The sequence below is a fragment of the Tachypleus tridentatus genome, chromosome 9 (assembly GCF_004210375.1).
Source record: "Tachypleus tridentatus isolate NWPU-2018 chromosome 9, ASM421037v1, whole genome shotgun sequence".
NCBI classification, from domain to species: Eukaryota; Metazoa; Arthropoda; class Merostomata; order Xiphosura; family Limulidae; genus Tachypleus; species Tachypleus tridentatus.
This window is the reverse complement of record NC_134833.1, coordinates 80,821,257-80,842,404: the sequence shown is the minus strand read 5'-3', so window position 1 is coordinate 80,842,404 and position 21,148 is coordinate 80,821,257. Positions and strand designations below refer to the sequence as shown.

At 35.8% G+C, this 21,148-nt stretch overlaps 1 protein-coding gene across 1 annotated transcript in view; it reads right to left on the bottom strand.

The window, feature by feature from the left end:
- Positions 1-6,602: 6,602 nt before the first annotated feature.
- Positions 6,603-21,148, bottom strand: part of LOC143225598 (tryptophan 5-hydroxylase 1-like) — a 43,318-nt gene continuing 28,772 nt past the window's right edge. The window contains exons 11-13 of the mRNA XM_076455325.1: positions 12,871-12,966; positions 12,506-12,639; positions 6,603-9,509 (exon numbers count right to left, since the gene is read on the bottom strand). Coding sequence (XP_076311440.1) covers positions 9,344-9,509; positions 12,506-12,639; positions 12,871-12,966 — 396 coding nt within the window. The 3' untranslated portion in view covers positions 6,603-9,343. The remainder of the gene's footprint in view (positions 9,510-12,505; positions 12,640-12,870; positions 12,967-21,148) is intronic.

Below are 21,148 nucleotides of genomic sequence, written 5' to 3'. Positions count from 1 at the left end.
TATTTTCGAACCTTTTTAAAACTGGCGACATATTAAAGCAAATATCAGTCGAAAAATGTAGCATGTTTGATTATTCATAAAATTCTTCTTTATGTGTATAACTACGGTAGTAATTCGTTAAGACAAGTTACAAGTAAATAGTTTTGTTAATGTGTTCCAATAATATAATCACAATATGCTGTTAAACCACTTACTATTTCTTATAAAGTTTCTTCTAAACATTTTTGTTCATTTTTGTATAAGTTTAGTATAAATAATATAAATCTTGATTCATATGTTGTTTCATTCAGACCTTATGTAAATGAAAATGTGCAAATTTGCCCTTTTTTTTACATAGAAAGTAGGTTAGTTTCTAAATTTCATTATCCAGGTCACAAAAGCAAAGTTTAAAGGGAATAATGGTTATTTTCTGTACTTTTACAACATAAGCAATTAAGAAATAACAAATACTATATAGGAACAAAATTTATGTTACACAGTGTTATCTATTTATCCAAACGTTTAAAGCATGCTTTATAAAACTGCTCAAAGTAAAAATTGCACTGATAAAATAAAGTTTTTACTTTTGTATTATCACCAGGTGGACTTACTTGTATATTTTAAAATATGACAATAAGTAAAAAGATACTTTGAAGTATAAACTATATTATTAAATTGGCAAAAGATAGAACTTTGACTGCGGATCTAAAGGTATGTTAAGATTTATCTCCCACAGGACAGTCTGCTTATACATCATTAATTAAAGTACACGTGATAATTGTAGTTGTTTTTAGTTAAGCACAAAGATGCACAATGGAATATCTGTGCTTTGTCCACTAAAGGTATCAAAACTAAGTTTCTAGCATTGTAAATTCGAAGACATACTGTTGTCCCAACATGTGAGAATGTGGAATAAAATGATATCGCAAAAAGAAACACGTGGGAAAGACTCTGTTAGATTTGTATTTAAGTATGGAAGTCCTTAAAATTGGTATTTTGTATTTAAGAGCTGAAAAAAACAAACCCGAAAAACATTTTAATTTATGTATAGATTATTCCGAGGACTGACAAAGAATAGCAAATGCAAATAAAATTAGATAGTCCTGAAAATAAAAGAAGAGAAAATCGTGTTATTAAAACTAAAAAAAAAATTAACTGACGATAACAAAGTAAGCAATAAAAAGAATTTTCCAAGGCGATGAAATAACAATAAAAAATAACCGAGTTAGAAACAAAAAACGCAGAGGATTGAAGAACGTTAATTAAGTTATAGTTTTTGTATTCACTACTAGATAGCAGCACAATCGCAAACTGAATTGAATCAATTTTAATATAACAGGACACTATAATTATTGTTGTTGCCGTCGTTTTTTAATTAAGCACAAAGCTACACAATGGGCTATCTGTGCTCTGACAACCACGGATGTCGAAACCCTGTTTTTACCTTCTGGGTACTTTTGTTATAATAAAAGCCATGATACGACGTAATATAGATTCCACAAGATGTTTGGAAAGTGTCTTGCGTGGTTTTCCTCATTACGTCATTAATATTGTAGCTCATGGAGCGAGCTAGTTAGAAAATAGAAATGGTTAGTATATCTGCCAAATTTATTCCTTATCACTGTGTACACGAAACATCACGAAAAACACTTTGTTATAAGTGATGCTGAGTTAAGTTGTGGCATTCGTTCTGCTACCTAAATGAAACAAAGCGTCCAAGGTATGCCAGAAAAAACATGTCTTAGTCCAAACCTCCGCCACTAGAAGCCTGGGTATTGGGTACTCACGAGACAGATTAGTTATGTTTATATCTTTTTCTCAAATCTCTTTTCTCTCTCGTTTGTAAAAAAGGAAAAAGTATGATTCTTTGGACTGCCCTACATTTCATTTGTCCATATTATTCCAATATCTGTTTTACTTATACCATTAGAAGCATTTTTAACCTAATCCAGTAGGTTACGCAATTATCTCCTATTGCTATAGATCAATTGTTGCAACGTTTTTTACAAGGTCAGACATTACCATCCTGTCTAACAGTCTTTCACCTCTTTCTGTAATTAAGTATTTGTACTCATCCATAACCCCCTCTCGCAGCAGAGATTATATTCAACTTTCTCCATTGATCGATGTTTTCGATCGACCTACTCATGAAAACGTTTTAGCCAATGTGGCACATGCCTGATGTGCATCCAGTATCATACCTCTTTTGAACGCCTCTCCCTATGTCTATTGGACTGACTGCAGCTGTTCTTGTCTCATCACTTAGTGCTGCGTGGAATCACCTGAAGCATCATTTGATTAACCTAATTTACATCTGCAGTTAAGGTCAAGCTGATAAAGTGACCAGACACCCTATACCTAAAGCAAGGTTATCTGCATGTCTGCCAAGTGTCGTAAGTTGTAGTGAAGAGCTGGTTAAATCAATGTCAGTTAAATTTGGCAGAAAAACTCAGACTGACTCACCAATGATTGAATGGAAATGGATGAGTAGTCGCACAAATAAATGGAGTTTGGCAGTAATTTGAATACTATCGTTTTAATGCCACGAGGAGATCGTTACTAAAATATGTGAAGCCGACGACAAATGGAATATTAGTTAACGCTAGTCTTAGTACAAATACCTTATGCATTGACCAACACTACTAGAGTACCATTTTTCACAATAATGGAATTTGGCACGTCCTCATTTAATGCATTGTTTTTCAAACACACTATTGCCAGAGTTTAAATAAAACTCTGAAATATGACAGTAAAATGTGTAGTGTGTTTACAGAAAAACACAAATATTACAATGAAATATGTAGCGTGTCAACAGAAAAACATACAAATATTTTACAGTTCATGCGGTTAATACTACAGAAATTTATATAGAAGTGATTTAAAGAAAATGTAGTAGCATTTAAGACGGGACCGGCGTGGCCAGGTGGTTAAGGCGCTCGACTCATAATCGGCGGATCGAGTGTTCGAATCCGCAGCTTTTTGAGTCGTGGGGACGTTATAATGTGACGGCCAATCTCATTATTCGTCGGCAAAAGACCAGCTCAAGAAAAATTATCATGTGAACACCAGATTTTGACTTATTTTAAATTATTTAACAAACATGAACTTAAAATACCATTGAACCTGATGAACATTCTTCAGGCGTACTAATTTGTTTTCAACGATCTTCTTCGTGGGGTGGTATATGTAGCTTCTTAGAATGTCCAAGTTGAACTTATATAAATTAGTGTTTCTTTTGTTTGTTTGGAATTAAGCACTAGGCTACACAACAGGCTATGTGTGTATCAAAACCCGGTTTCTGGAGGTGTGAGTCTATAGAGATACCGCTGTGCCACTATGTATGACACATAATCTATTTATACAAACAACAAGCTTGTAAAACATTTCGCTTCTAATGATGATAGTTTTCCAGTCAGAAAAATATTTAGCTACATTTTTAATGCTTCTAACTTACGGAATCCCAGTTATATCAGCAAGTTACGCAATTTGTTTATTTTGCTTGTTTTGATGCACGTTGCTAAAAACACGTTATAAAGAAAATATCCTACATTGTTTCGCAGACTCAGTCCAGATAGGAAGTACAGAGTCTTCGATTTCCTTTCTTTAAAAAAAAAATTCCACACTGGTTTCCATTTTCTAAGAGAATTTTTGCTAAATCTATTCCGAGGGGAAATGAGAACGAAAGTTGTTCGATTCGCAAGAATACCGATCTCACTTTTGCTAACTTCAAAAAGAAACCTATAAATAACAAGTGAAATCCAATCACTTACTGTACCGAATCAGAATAAAAGTAAAATCGTAATGCAGCAAGGCGGTCGATCGAACATAAATCTGTCCATTGATTCCTAGAGGAAAATAACACTTCAAATAAAGTTTAAGATCTATACTTTAGCGATAATATGGAATAGTGAAATGTAGTGTGGATCTAAAGCATCAATTATTGAAACAAATCTAATTCCAAGATAATAATTAGTTGTTTCTTCAAAATAAATGTGAGTAAAAAACGTATTACTAGATGTGACCTTGCACAATAAAACCAGCTTGCAGCTTCGCTAGTTTTTCTGAAAGGTGGACAAAGTTATTTCAAGTAAAAATAAACAAAAATAATAAATAATTGGTGTTAAATAAATAATATTATGTAACTAATATTTAGTAATAAATTGCTCGTGTAATATTGACAAAAATTTACACTTTGTCAGTTTAATCTAGTTCACACCAAAACAGTTATCGATTGTGCAGTTTGATAATACAAGTAATGTCTCAACGAGTGTTGGTTGTTGAATCTCCCTAATCTGACGATCCCTAACGTTGGACAAAAGTCCCGCTCAGCTTTAGGCCTAACCAGTAGGGTGTGGTTGATAAAATTTACGCTTCCTTTTTCACTTTCATTCATAAGTGTTTAGAATTTTATAAAAATTGCATTAAGAAAATACAATATATTGACCAAATTTTATTATTACATATGTTTTTAATGTATCAAAGTTGTTGCAAACATAAACAACAGTATAACTAGTACTAAAGGTAAAAAAATACGCAACAACATATTCAGTTTCTTAGTCTCATAAACTATTTATTGTAAACGTTATTGCAAGTTACAGATATATATGTATGTAATTTGTCATGCACTGAATGTTTGTCAGCTGGTCTGTTATTTTATGATGGTTAAATTTTTCTACCTTGTATCACTATCACTGCCTTTCTCCTTCACCTGTCACTCCACGCAGAAGGCATTTTATAAACGTTTCGTCATTGGCGATAAAGCAGAATGACTGTTATCTCAGAGCAGCTTACCAATGATACCATCTTGACCATTGCAGCACCTGCTAGACACGCACCAACTATCATACCTTTTTCAACTTTGTAATAATATGTATTTTACCCCATATTTGTTAGAATTGCTACATATTTTCTTGTCCCAGTCATTAATATATTGTATGGATCACCTAGCACATTATATTATCAATCTAATTTGCATCTGCAGGTCAGATCAGTCTGAAAGGGTACATAAGTCCTAATAAAGTGAACAGTCAATGTAAATCTGTTCAACTAAAGTTTTTGATCTAGAATTCCGACATAACGTGTCTGAGTAATCGAAACTATCCAGCAGTATGTTTTTACTTATTCAGAAAAAATTGTTGTTTATGGAATGAATTTCCAAACACTGTCGATAAGTGCAGGCTTTAGTTACAACGTTTGAGTGTTTGTTTACTGCTCTGGCTCCTTCGTTTGAATACCGAATTACTACACATGACAAATGTGTTGCTCTTTAAACATATAATATCACAAACGACACCATTTTTTATTATATACGAACAAAACACGACTGCTAAAAACAAAAAGGAGACCCGAATAGTTTTGAAATATCAAATAAATCACTGTCAATAATTGATCATCTCAAAATCGGAACTACTAGGAATAGATGCACCTTAGGCCTAATTGCGTCATTTATGTTTCTAAAAAACTGTTTCCCTATTATATCATGTTGGAAACCTATATCATTGTGCTTATTTTTATATATTGTAGTTCACTTCTTTAATGTGATCTGTATGATAGACATGAGAGGCTACTGTTGATTTGTTGTTGTTTTTTATGAAAACAACGACGGTGATCCTCATGTTCTTTTATTCTCACATTAAGAGATCGCTTTTGTTTGTCGTGTATAAACTTTTACTGCATGAAAATTGTCGATTAGTTACCTATGATGCTTAAAACCATGTTTAAATAACCTGGTTGGCACAGCACAATATCCCAAATTGTAGCTTTGCGTTTGACAACAACAAATAAGCAAAGGATTGTATATTAGCTGTTCACAACAAGTTTATACTAAGTATTTCTTCTACATTCAATTTACTTGGTAAATATATCTATATATTGGTTTAATTTGTCCATTTTTGAATGATATACCTGCCCTCAGTGGCAGTGGAATAATTGTATGTTTGCGAACTTATAACGCTAAGAAAACGGGTTTCGATACTCGCGGAGGGCAAGGCACACATATCTCTTTGTGAAGCTTCATGCTCTACTGCCACCAAACGAATGAATAATATACCTAATTTACTCGATATTTAAGATGATAAAATAGAATAATGAATAGGTTTAATTCACATTTATGTAAATTTTACTTCTTAATATATTAATGTAAAAAATTAGCAGAACAAGTATAAATACATTTAAGTGTCACGTTAAAAACACAGTTTAACCTTCCACAGTGATTTACGCGCTATATCGAAACAGCTGGATCTGATTTTTGTGATTATTGGTCGTCCCACTTTATTTATGTGTACAAAAGTTGTTATTTTATATATATACTATAAAATAGTTCCAGACCTGAATTATCTTATAACCTTTAGATAATTCATACCTAGACAAATGATAAATATAAAATTACTAAAATTTAAACAAACTTTATTTCTCGTGAGGTTTGGAAGTTGCAATTTCTTTTACAGCTGTTTAGTTAAAGTTATTAAACGATGACTTCAACACTTGTGAAAAATGTTGTCAAGTGATATTTAGTTTCTAAATGTTCTAAGTTCTGCAATCCATAGGAAGAGAAGAATGAATATTAATTGTTAGATTTTAATAAATCAGGAAAATTTGAGTCCATTTAAAGAATTTTTGGCATGATAAATATAATTTTATTATAATCCAAGCACAAGAAAAATACACAATCACTTACAGAGTCAAGTACAGTAACTTAGGCCTTACAAAATCTTAAATCGTCATTCAAATAAACAAATACTGCATATATGCGATATGTCTCAAAAAAGAATAAAGCAGAATGTTATAAAACGATCTGTTGTCATAACAAGGCAAGAAAAATTAAAATGTACAACATTTAGAACTTTGTTATTATTTAGATGTTTCTTTTCTAAACATCCAAGGAATTTTTGCAAACAAATTCTGATAATACGACAAATCATCCACATTTATTTAATATAACACATTTACACTGTTGATATCATAATATTAACAACATTTTGAAATAAACGTTAAATAACATTTAACATAGGTATATGACCTACTGTAGTGGTGGCACTAAGAAATGTCACGTTGTGTTCGTTGTTGGACAAATAAAAACAGTCATTTTAAATGTTCTGTTGATATTTTGTGTGTGATTGGGTATACATTAAAGGGTACAAAAACTTCTATAACTTCTAATGTCTCAAATTTCTTTATGTTCACTATGTTTGTAAGATATTAGTCGTTACCTACACGAGGGCAGAAAATGCGCAAAACCTAAAATAAGTGGAAACGTCTTCTGTATATAATAAACTCAAATAACAAAATCTTCGGTTAGTAATTAATATAGGTAAAGTTTGAAGATTATTCAGAAGATAAAGTAATTAGTGCGTCTGTCTGGTAAGACGAAAAACAGTAAAACATAAAACTGATATTTTGATACATGGCTTCACCTCTTTGGAGCACCGCAAGTGTCGTATTACTAATATTTAATTCTAAAAAGGGATTCAAGTTAGCTTAAAGTTCAAAGATTAAGCAAATTTCCCGAGATAAAAGCGTAGTAGTCCTTATTAAAAATTAACTGTATTGAGATATGAGACAGTTAAAACTGTACCCGCTAAATGACCGCTCTAGGTCAAAGGATATTCAAAAATTGCTTAACACTTTGTAAGAAGGTATATTATATGGGACAAAGGAGACATTTGCCTCCCCTCTTCCGGGAATTTCAGAAGAAAATGTATTCGAATATTTTATTCACATATATATTAGAAAACAATACTATTTAAATATATATGACGAAACCTAATTTACATAAGTAAGCTATAATTAGCCAAAGCATCCCATTCAAACTTCAAGGCTGTGTTATGACTTACCCCATCTGGAATAAATTATACGGACGCTCATGTATAAATATCTGCAAACAGAGAACTTGACAATGTTTTGGTAAAGTCCATAATAGGGGAAGACTGTGTCGCATAAAATATTTGCGTAAGCCACATCAAGTTAATTTTAACGTAATGGTTTGGAGTTTTAGTACCACCACTGTCTGCTATTATAATTGTAGAAATGTTCATATACCAACAAATACGTAGCTTTTGTTCTCAGTTATCGTTAATGTGTACACTTCTAGTTCTATATCTGATAATTTGTCATACTAATATTTATTTTAGAAATATCAACTATAACTTATTACACTTCATACAGAACATATTGCCGTGAAACTAAATACATGTTGATATGTACACACACACATATATATATAATATAGCTCTATCTAACGAATATATATATGTATATTTATATAGTCACATTTTGATTGAGGATTCATAAATGATATTTTGATATTCTGAAGATTCATTACTACTTCTGTTTTATTCTAAAAATTAACGTATTAATTTTCCCTAAACACGTATATAATTAAAATATTTTAATATTCTTCCTTATGCTTCTGATAGGCCTAATATATTAACTCTTAAATATTCAGTGTAATAGTTAATGAAGTTACTTAAACAAAGAAAATATCTTCTCACAATCTTTGATTCAACAGTATGAAGTCACAGAATAAATACTAAACTGAATTTTTTTTTCAAACACAATTAATGTTTCGTGGATTTTTATTTACTTCTTCAAAAAGTAGCATTTCACTTTCTTTCAAAACGTGAAACTATTTGATATTCTTTATTGGTTCTTTAAACTTAACTTACAAAGAATGGGTCGCCTTTTTATTTTAACAATATAATGTAATATTTAAGGATTTCATTTTGCTCTTTAATTTCTAAAAGACAGGCTCTGAAAAATAATATAATGTCTTTTTTTTTTTACTCTCCAAAGCAATTCATAACTTTAATAACATTCATTATAGTGTACAAAAGAGAAAAAGGAAGAATATCATAGTTGTCAGAAAATTTCCTGTTTTCATTGTTTTCGAAAGAAAGGAACAATGTATTTTATTTTGTATAGGGAAATACTTTTATTCGTGACAATCTCTGTAAAAACAGTTATGTTAACGATTGGCTTAACTTTTCACTGATTATCTTTAACATGTTATACATTATATTGTTGTTTTGAGATGTGGGATTTAAGCAGGAACAGTTGATTCCTCAAATTTGGTTCCTACTTTCTAAATTCTAACACACTGAACCCACATCATTAGAAGAAATATATAAAATATTGAATACACAGATTTCAACCGTCTATAAGCCTCAAAATTTGCAAACGTGATACACTACTATTGATCTAGCTTATAGGCCTTATGCTGAACTTATTCTTTCAATAAAAGCATAAAATGGGAAAACACAAACATTTCCATACGTCACTAATATAGCTTTAATTTATTTGCGTAAATTAATTGTACGTTTAATTATAAATACTACATACACTTTAATATATAGCGCAGGTTTATATTCTACTGCGCATGAATCTTACTCAGAGCTGCTGTGACGATACAGAGGTCGCCCTTCAGCTCACTCACCATACGAGCAATCTTTCTGGTATTCGAGAGTATTTCTACTGTCTGCGTGTAAGGGTTGTAACGAATACCGAAAGGCCGTTTGATGGTCTTTGCAAATTCTCTAAGCCAAAAAACAAACAGAAAAAAACAATAGCTTGATATCCTTACAACATATATTTTAGAATCACTTGAAACCCAAAGAAATATAAAACGTCTGTTGAAACTTAGAAATGGTGACCAAAACCTGCTTAATCTTAAAAATATAAACTAAATGGTAAATATATTACCAATAGGCCCAGCATGGCCAGCTGGGTTAAGGCGTTCGACCCGTAATCCGAGGGGCGCGGGTTCGAATCCCCGTTGCACCATACATGCTCGCCCTTTCAGCCGTGGGGGCGTTATAATGTTGCGGTCAATCCCACTATTCGTTGGTAAAAGAGTAGCCCAAGAGATAGCGCTGCCCTCCCTCTAGTCTTACACTGCTAAATTAGAGACGGCTAGCGCGGATAGTTCTCGAATAGCTTTGCGCGAAATTCAAAACAAACAATATTACCAATAAAAAAATTTAAATCAGTTTGGTGGGAGTTTCTCCGCGCATAAGTAAAATCATCTAGAGCAGTGGTTCTCACACTTTTTTGATCAATGGTTTGCTTGCGTGATAAATTTTATAATTTGGCTCTATGCTGGATTATTTCACACGATGCCTTCATTTTAGGCTCCTTTATTAATTTCTTTAAATCATATCAGCATTCACTACACTTACTTTCACTAGTGTATTACTAACAGAAATAGAAATTTTCATGCATTTTGCTGGAACAGATTGAAAAGTGGAAAACCTCAACCCCGCTTCTTACGCCACTGGTATACTTAAGATCTAGGCTTCATGCGAGAATTTCGAGATAATGATATTACTCTTTTCAAACTTGATGAAGTCGTCACTTCAAATTATTCACGACAAAACGAGCAGTATTGGATGTGGCTTTCCTAATGCTCACTGTACCAACCCTACTAATACTATTCATTCACAATGAGTGTAGTTAAGTCACTGTACCGACCCTACAAATACTATTCATTCACAATGAGTGTAGTTAAGTCACTGCAAGTTTGATGTAAATAAGATTTACGTCCCTTTTTTTCCTGGCCCGACATAGCCGGGTAGTTAGGGGCGCTTGACTCGCATTTGGGGGATGTTATAATTTACCAACCAATCCCACTATTCGTGGATAAAAGAGTAGCCTAAGAATTGACGATGGGTGTTGATGACAAGTTTGTTTGTTTTGAAATTTCGCGCAAAGCTACACGTGGGCTATCTGTGCTAGCAGTCTTTAATTTAGCAGTGTAAGACTAGAGGGAAGGCAGCTAGTCATCACCACCCACCGCCAACTTTTGGGCTACTCTTTTACCAACGAATAGTGGGATTGAACGTTACCTTATAACGCTCCCACGGCTGAAAGGGTGAGCATGTTTGGTGCGACCAGGATTCGAACCCGCGACCCTCAGATAAAGAGTCGAACGCCTTAACACGCTTGACCATGCCGGGCCTTGATGACAAGTTACCTTACATTTATTCTTTCACTGCTAAATTAAAACAGCGAGCGCAGATAGTCCTTATGTAGTTTTGCGCGAAATTTAGACCACGTTTTCCGGTCTTAACTTATTAGTGTATACCATACTCAAGCTGCGCTTCTGGTCAAGGTACGTCAATTTCATTTGTTTTACATAATGTTTCCGATAGCATTGGATAGTCTCATGTAGATAGTTCGTAACAAATTATTTCTTGTATCATATATTTTCACTCATCTACATAATTGGCATTGTATTTAAACACTTCCATGAAACGTTGATGAGTAGGCTTGATCCAATGTTACATGATTTTACAGTAATAAGTTTATTTTTCACACTTGTAGGTTTACAATGCTAAAAAAAATCTGGTTTTAATATCTGTGGTAAGCATAGTAAATAGTTTATAAGTAACTTTATATTTGGTTTGGTTTGAATTTCGCCCAAAGCTACACGAGGGCTATTTGCGCTGGCCTCCCCTAATTTAGCAGTGTAAAACTAGAGGGAAGGCAACTAGTAATCACTACCCACCGCCAACTCTTAGGCTACTCTTTTACCAACGGCTGAAAGAGCAAGCATGTTTAATGCGACAGGAATTCGAACCCGGAACCCACGGATTACGAGTCGAATGCCTTAACCACCTGACCAAACTTTATAATTAACAACAAACAATGAAACACATCTGTATCTATTTTTACTGAATTATCTTGCTGAGAATGCTGAATGAGCTATGCTACATCCTCAGGTTATTCTACTTTGTACCTTCGTAGTACCACAAGGTGGATAATCTTAACTTATGAAATTTACAGCTTAGTAAAAAGTGGTATTTAGTACTTTGCAATAGAAGCCTGTAAGAGTGGATCACTGTGGCATTTTAATGGTGTGTATTTTACTTTTCTGATGTGTAGACGTAGTTTGTTTTTTAATTTTAGTACAAATCAACATATTGTAAAACAAGAACGTACGCTTATTCTTTACCGACGCTGAAGGTATTTCTTATACACTACAAGTCTGATCCACCAAATATCCAAATTTCACATATGGTTCCTAATGTTAGCGATTTTTGGCTGGTCTGAGCTAACTGATAACATGGCAGTCAAATGAGGAGATGGATGTTTTTCAATATCTGTTCTCTGCAGCTGTTTACCTTTACTAAACTCATGAAACAACGAACCATGAGATATTTAGCACGTATATGTTCATTACTGGCTGCAGATGTGAGGAATGGGTAATAAGAAGACAAGAACGTAATAAAGAATCTCATTTATTCAGACCATTTTGTTGTAATTTTGTCAATTCTGAATAAGTACATATGATTGTCTACCATTTTAGCACAAATACCGAGTAGTTTTCACATGATATTTCTTAAAGCTTTTCTTATGACCACAATATTACAGTGCATGTGTGTGTGTATGTATATATTGTAGCGTAATGTGTTTGCCGTTACACTGTCCCCAAATGTATTAAATTTTAGGCAACACTAGCCTGCACGACTAGATTACTACTCTGTAAATTGGCTTATATCTTTTACATTTGTAACTTTTTATTAGGTACTACCTCATTTTCTCTTTGGCCTCTTCAAAACTACCAGTGCAGAAATAAGCTTCTTGAAATGATGTAATAATGGGTTCTTGTTGACACGTCCTCTCAGGGTCAAACGGTAGAACCTTAGCATTCGGAGACAACGCATGCTATAGAAGAAAATCACAGAAAGCTTAGTCTGATGTCCTCTGACTAAACAAATTCTGAAATATATACAATAGTTAGTGAATAAAAAGGAATCTTTTTATGAATGAATCTGGACCAAATTTAATGGTTCTTATAGTTTTATACCTAGGTTCAGAAAATCGTTTGATTAGGCCTATTAATCATGCTTTTAAGACTAGTGAAAAACTAGGCTTTCAGTAAGATACAAAACTGGCCTGTAATTCGGCGATCGAAGACAGAAGTCCGGCGCCATACACCCGCATCTCGTTGTTTTGTTTGCAAAGTCCGAACTCCACAGTAAAGAAATAACACTATCGAAAAGTAGAAAGAAGTTTCTTTAAAATCTATTTTATATAAAATTGAGTTTGGTTAATGAAAGACACTACAATAGTGACGCAACTAACGAGAAAAATAAAATTAGTGGGAAACAAGGAACTGTTTTTGATGATGAAGAAATTAAATAAAGAAATAACATTGGTTACATCGCACTGATGGTGAAAAAAATAGAACAAGAAAAATAACAAAATATTGTTAGAGAAGTCAGAATCTTAACAAGAAAGCAATGTTAGTGATAAAAATAATAAGAATTCTATGAATAGTGACATCGTAGACGTGGTAAAATAACACGAACGCGATAAACATTAAGAGACCAACTGGGACTTTACTGACATCATAATGAGAAAACAGTAAACAGAGAAACATCAAGAGATCAGAATTTAAATTAGAGACGCCACGATGATGATGTAACGCTAAAGAGTAAAGCAACATGAGATCAGCAGAGAGATACAACACGTTGTAAGGTAACACTAACAAAATAAACATGAATAGATCGTTGGTAACGTTTTAATTAGGGTAAATATATATATAAAGCTAATACAAAGCACAAGAATATATTGTTGATGTAAACATGGACATGACGTCTACGGCTTCTGAAACTCATATTCTCAATTTAGCTTGATATTTAATATTTAAAATCTGAAATAAGTCCCCATGTAGACAAGGTTCTACGTTTTCAGTTTACCTCCTCTGTCCCCCCCCCCCGCTATTACAGCGGTATGTCCAAGGATTTTTTCGATTCCCCTCGGTTGGCTCAGCAGATAGCCCGATGTGGTTCTGCTATAAGGAAAAACATATACACATCTCCTCTGGGATCTGAACATCCACCAACGTGTTTACCGTGCGTGACGACCTTTGAATAGTAGGAGAAGATCCTGATGGTTGAGGGATCAAACCCTAACACATCACTTTGGCTTTGAATTCCTGTAGCCGGTCCACTTGAGCTAGGGTAAACCGAGTACCAGTATTGGACGTTCTCAACGGGTGTTGTGAACATTGTATTTGTTGCTAGTATTTGGGTATAGTGCTCACATAACCCTGGTGTTGCTGCAATGTTTTTGTTTGGCATTGTAGTGCGTCTCCTTGTAGGGCTCCATGGTGGGTGGGAACAGTGTGAACTGAAATGTACTTACTTTATTATGGATACCCATATACATGAAAAATAATACTGAAACCGAAAAACACATATTATCAGAAAAGACCACACATGGACGACTCTGTTCAATAACACTGGTTTACAAAGAAATTGAGGCAAGCACAAAAATAGCTGTCTTAACCTAATTTGAGGGTGCTGAATTCAGATTTGAAATCCGTTTTTACTCATCACCTCTAAATTTTTAGATATGCATACTGTACATTTTGTACACATACTGTACATAAAGGCGTATATGCATTCAGGGTTAATTTCTAATATTGTGTGACTTATGTCTTCTTTTTTAGTTATTATGCAATAAATGTAAGTGATAGCATTACATTATATATATATATAGCTATATATCAAGACGGATTTTGGCAGTTAAGCGTAGCCAACACGTCTCAATCAACAGCCAGTAGTGCACTGGCAGTCAGCGCAGGAGGTTGGTGTCCCTCGACAATTGTGTTACACAATCTTTTGGGTATATATTTGTATTACAATTTCCAACGACGCACATAATTATTATTGCCTTACATATGATTTAATTTTACTTTGTTTTTTTTTCAGATTCTCCAATGGTTTCAAGCTCGTTAAAACACCGAAGATGCCTCAACAAGGCCAATTCTTTCTGCTACGTGTGTGGGGACTTCACGACAGTTGCACAGCGTCGAACCATCACTTCCCTCCTCAGAACTGCCTACTTTCATTATTTTGACTGTAAAATTGGTGATCAGGACAAATCTTGGGCTCCACACATCTGTTGTAAACCCTGCGACAATGGACTAACTGCTTGGTTTAATGGCAAGAAAGCGGCTTTCAACTTTGCAGTCCCGATGGTTTGGAGAGAGCCACGAAGCCATGCAGATGATTGTTATTTTTGTCTAACAAATATAACTGGTTTCAATGGATCTTCTAGAAAAAAGATCAAATATCCCAACCTTCCATCTGCTATGAGACCCGTTCCCCATTCAGATGATCTTCCTGTCCCAACACCTCCAGTAAATAAGGATCTTCTTTCCTCATCAGATGAAGAAATGCCTCCAAGGGAAGATTCTGCCAAGTCAATCTCTTCCGAAGATATTGACTCTTCTTATTCAGGAACAAGTGGCAACGAGCCACACTGGATCACGCAAGAAGACCTGAATGACCTTGCTCGTGATTTGTATCTGTCAAAACAGCAGTCAGAGCTCTTGGCTTCTCGGCTTAAACAGTGGAACCTAGTCCAGCAAGATGTAAGGATCACCAGTTTCAGGAATCGGAACAAAGACCTTGCTTCGTTTTTCAACATGGAAAACAAGTTGTGCTACTGCACAAATGTACCTGGCTTGTTCACTTTCCTTGGTTTGCCACATAATCCTTCAGACTGGCGTCTTTTCATAGACTCTTCCAAGCGAAGTCTCAAGACTGTGCTTCTGCACAACGGGAATAAATATCCCAGCATTCCCACTGCACACTCTGTCCATCTAAAGGAGTCCTATGACAATATGGAGCTTCTTTTAGAAGCTGTTAAGTACAACCAGTACCAGTGGAGTCTGTGTGGGGACCTCAAGATCATTGGTCTTCTTATGGGTATGCAAGCGGGCTTCACAAAGTACTGTTGCTTTCTCTGTCTCTGGGATAGTCGAGCTGTATCCCAGCATTACAAGCAGAAAGACTGGGGGTCTAGAAGCACTTTCGTTCCTGGCGAACACAGCGTCAAGGAGAATCCTCTGGTTGACATGAAGAAGGTGCTTCTTCCTCCTCTTCACATCAAGCTTGGTTTGATGAAGAATTTCGTGAAGGCCATGAATAAAAATGGTGCTGCCTTCCAACACTTGTCTACTGTGTTCCCAGGTCTCAGTGCTGCTAAGCTCAAAGAGGGCATCTTTGTCGGACCTCAAATCCGAGAAGTGCTGAAGGATACTGATTTTGAGGAGCTTCTTACCTTAAAGGAACTGAGAGCATGGGAAGCATTTAAGTCAGTCTGTAGTGTCATCCAAGTATATTTATTCCGTCAATGTTCTTTATCTATCCTGTTTTATCTGTAATAAGCTGCTGCAACTGTTGAAATAAGCACGTATATACTCTGTATATACTAAAATGAGACTATTTAAAAGCCAGAAAACTAGAGGTGATAGAGCAAAACTGTTTATAAATTTGAATTCAGCACACCCAAATTAGTAAAAAACACCTATTCACATTCTTGCCTCAGACAAAAAATATTTTTTTGTAAACCAGTGTAATCATCATCACAGTTGGACTCAACATCTCGATTTTTATTCTATATCCATTATTTGAGAAATCCTTAGAGCATATGTCTCCCTTTTCATTGAAAAGGAATTACAAGGATTTGCTGTTCCCTCAAGTCACTAAGGAAAAGAAACTGTAGTGGAAGCATCAACACCACAACACACCAAATTCCCACTGAATTCTCAGACCAATGGGAATATACCCATCGAGGTTATTCCCCATGCAACTTTGAATTCCTCAAAAGGAGTTACTGTTCAGAGGGAGTTAAAGAACATTCCCAAGTTGGAAATTCTTGCTGGTTTCTCTAGCCAAGGTGTTTCTGTAATGCGCTGTATCTCCACTTGTAAAGAAGGAAAAATACTGCCCACAAATGTACTTATTTTAGCACTTAAATCGTCCTGTCTACCCACCACTAATAAGGCATGATACTTAAATTGAAAAGTATGGCTATATATTCCGAATTCTTTCCAACGTTTCTAGTGTTAGTGGTTCGGTCATTCGGAAACGTCCTCTCATGGTTTTTTGACGTGTGCTCGTTGTGATAGCAAAGACAACGATATCTATGAGTGCGAATTGGAATCTCACTATGTCAAATGTAACGGTCACCACTCTTACTTTTGTTCTTACCCTAAGTGGGTGGAGGAGAAAGAGGTGTAACGTTTAAAGACTGTGAATAATATCTCCTATCCAGAGGCTCAGAAGTTATTGTCTTTTACTCCACCTCACACATATACTACTGCACTACAATCCATTGCTACAGTGGAAGTGCAGGCACATCTCTCCATGCATCTGACAGAGTTGTTCTCAAGCCACTTGAATAGTTTTTGCCCTCCATGGTTAAGAGAGTTGATCAGACAACATCTGTGCCTATCTCTATTCCCACCATTCCTTCCAGTGGCTCCCCAGATCTACTTTCTTTGACTCTGGCTTCTGGTATCTGCTTGGGTCTATCTACTTCTTTGGATATAATATGCAGAATTATAATTCGCTCACGCCCTCAGTTGCTGGAATCTATGTCCACTGACAGAAACCTCCCTACTCGACCTAGAGTAGAATCCATGGAGGTCAATAAACCGCCCTTTAATAAAGCAAAATTACGTGGTCAAAAGCAAAGGGGATCTTTGTGCAATTCTCCTCCACCTAAGTGAAAAATTGCCACTTTAGTACAGTGGAACTGTCGAAGTTTCCAATCATATTTGGATGACATCAAGACACTGATTCATTACTATCATCATGTATATCCTTTCTCACACGAAACGTTTATTAAACCTGCTGATACAATACTTTTTGGCAGTTTTCTTTGTACCACAATGTCAAGATATGTGATGGACAAGTGTATGAAGGTGTGGCACTGCTGTCAACCAGCACGTGCTCACCTGATCTTGCCATTCGATACACCGTTGGAGGTCATAGCCATCTGTGTTTTCTTGGGTTATACTGTCACTGTTTGTTTTCTCTACCTGTCTCCTAGAGAGATCTATGATCAATCAAACCTTGATGCTCTCAGTGAACAGTTGCCATTTATCTTCTTAACCCTGTAGAACTTTAATAGACATAATCCCCTCTGTGGAGGTACTGATATTATTGGGAGGGGTTGCTTCATATAGCGTATCCTTTCAGATCACAACCTTTCTCTTTTAAATACTGGTTCTTATATTTACTTTCATGCACCTAGTCAGTCTTTTATTACAATTGATCCCTCTACCTGCTTCCCTTCACTTTTTTCTCACTTCTCGTGGAGGGTTGACAGTGATCCACATGGCAACGATCATTTTGATATCATTTTGAGGAAGATTGACCATAGTCAATGCCACCTGTCCCACATGGCTCGTTGGACGCTAGACCAGGCCAAATGGCTCACTTTCATTGTTCTTTTAGAAAATGATTCTGCCATCGTCTGTAAGCCATAGATAGATGATTATGTGGCAGCAGTGACTAACTATATTTTCCAGGCAGTTGCTCAATTTATTTTTAAAACCTCTACACGTTTCCCATGGTATTCAACTAAATGGCAATACGCTCAAAACGAGGTTGGGATATCTAGGTATCCCACAAGTTCAAACTGCATCCCCTTTCAGTGGGCCATGCACATGCTTGGCATGTAAGATATCAAAGCCAGAAGGATCTTTGGATTACGTTCACAACTAGCATCTCTTCTACCACCAGTTTCAAAATCATATGGGACAAGATTCAGAAGCTCAATGGACAGTGTACATCCCTCCCCCTTTCAATCTTGTTCTGCAATAATTGTGAAGCTGCTGATGCCCAAAGCATTGCTGATACTCTCGACAAAACTTTTCTAGTGCACCTAGCATTTTTGCTCCATCCACCACCTTCTTAGCCTTTAAGTCTCGGGTAGAGCGATCACCTCTTTCCTTTTGAGCTGATTGGTTATAAATGCCCCTTTACACTGGTGGTACTCAAGCTTGCTCTTCATTGATCAGGCAGCACATTGATCAGACCTGATGATATTCACTACGAGATGTTGCGTCATCTCTCTCCTGCATATCTTTCTATTATTTTGGTTGTTTTTAATTATATCTGGCAAAAGAATGCTTTTCCTCGTGCTAGGCATCGGGCTGTTGTTCTCCCTTTCTCTACGCCTAGGAATGATCCCAAGATTCTATTAAACTATCGTCAAGTTGCTTTAACAGCTGTCTCTGTAAGATCATAAAGGGAATGGTTAATGCCCATATTGTTTGATCTCTCGCCCACCCAATATAGGTTCCGACGACAGTGCTCCACCATAGACTACTTGATTCGACTTGAAACGTTGATCAGAGAAACGTTTCTCAAGCAACAACATCTTGTGTCAGTATTCTTTGACCTTGAGAAAGTTTGTATGGTACTACGTGTAGGTATTGAATTTTGCAAGACCTGCACTCATGTGGGTTGTGTTGTCATTTATCCACTTTTATACAGAATTTTTTAAAGGACAGACGATTCCAAGCTCATGTGAGCTCAATGCTTTCCCGTTATTTAGCACGGGAACTTGGAGTCCCTCAGAGCTGTGTCTTAAGTGTCACATTTTTCAGTATGAATATTAATGCCATCATTATAAAACTTCCTTCTACTCTATGTTGATGACTTCCATATGTTGTATCAATCGTTGATCATGAGGTTTACTGAGCAGCAGCTTTAAATTGTCCTCAATCATTTACTGAATTGAGTCATAACTAACGGTTTCACCTTTTATTTCTATAAAACTATTTTCATGCGCTTTTGCTGCCAGTGAGGTATTCACTCTGAGTGCGAACTCTGTTCTCAGTGATTTTGTTCTTCCCATGGTCCATAAAGCAGAGTTCTTGGGACTTATCTTTGACCATAAACTGGCCTTCATCAAGTAGATACATGTCAAATGTAGAAAGGCACTGAATATCTTTTACGTCTTCTCTTTCACCTCTTAGGGAGCAGATCAGTGTTCTATGCTAAAGATCTATCATGCCCTCATTTGCTCCAAACTTGACTATGGTTTTGCCAGAACCTCGGCCTTGAAAATGTTGGATGCCATTCACCATATGGGGCTTCAGTTCTTCAAAGTAGCTATTTGCACTTCTTAAGTCCAAAGTTTGTTCACCAAGTCTCATGAACCTCCTCTTTACCTCTGCTTCTTACAATTTTCTTTACTCTATGTTTCAAAACTTCAATCCTTACCATAGCATTCAACCTGGGGTTGTGCCTTTCTTTCTCAATGGGCTATGTTTTTTTCAGAATAGATGGTTTGTCTTTGTCATTCTTCCCTTTGGCCTTCGAATCCAGATGTAGCTGGGTGAATATGGTTTGTCCTTGAATGACGTTGCCGTCTCCACTGGTCAGCCCATCCCACAATGGCTTATTACCATCCCCACCTGTGATCTTTCTTTGAGTTATTTGAGGAAGGTGGATACTCCCGACTAGATATACTATCTTTTATTTGCCGAACATATTTCAAAATATCCTTACATTCCCATATATAAGGATGGTTCGAAATGAGATGACTCTGTGGGCTCAGCCATGGTTTTTTTAAGTTCAGTAGTTGCAAAAAAGGATCTCCACTACAGTTTCTGCGTTCAATGCCGAATTGTATGCCATTTCTCTTACCCTGGATCACGTAGAAGCTACACCAACTGTACTATTTATATCTACTCACTTAGCTCTCTAGTGGCCCTGGATTCGCTTCATGTTAGTTCTCACTCTGTTCTCGTTGATATTCAAAATCGACTGGCCCATCTGTCTTTATCATCTAATTCTAACCAGTTTTTCTGGATATCGGGTCACGTTGGTATTCGCGGGAACGAGCTCACTGACACTGCACCTAAGTCTGTCTGGTCTAGTGTTATCACTGCTGTGCCTGTCCCATAAATGGAGTGCAGTTCTGTATTCAAGGCTTGGCGTCGCACCAGTTAGCAGTTGACTTGGAATGAGCAATGCGATAACAAGCTTTTTAACTCATAGTTTTCTTTTAACTGGAACTGATGCACTTAAGTCACAATAACCCACATTTTACTGTCGTGCTGTCGTTCAGAGTCGTAACAACGACCCTATTTTAGACAAGTTTTTACCATGGACTTACCCCCTGACGTTGGACAGTGTCATTGGCGATTATGGCACTGTCCGCCTCACTAACGTTTTTAAAATTTTTAAAAGTCATTGGCCTTTTTGACACTAATTAATGTTTATTGGAAATTTTATCACTGTTTTGTTTTAATGTGATTCCCTTTCACATGTTTTAATAATTTCACTTTGTTTGATTCATGCAGCCTAGTTGTTTTGCACCAATAAACACCAAACAGCCAACCAACCAACCTGAAACA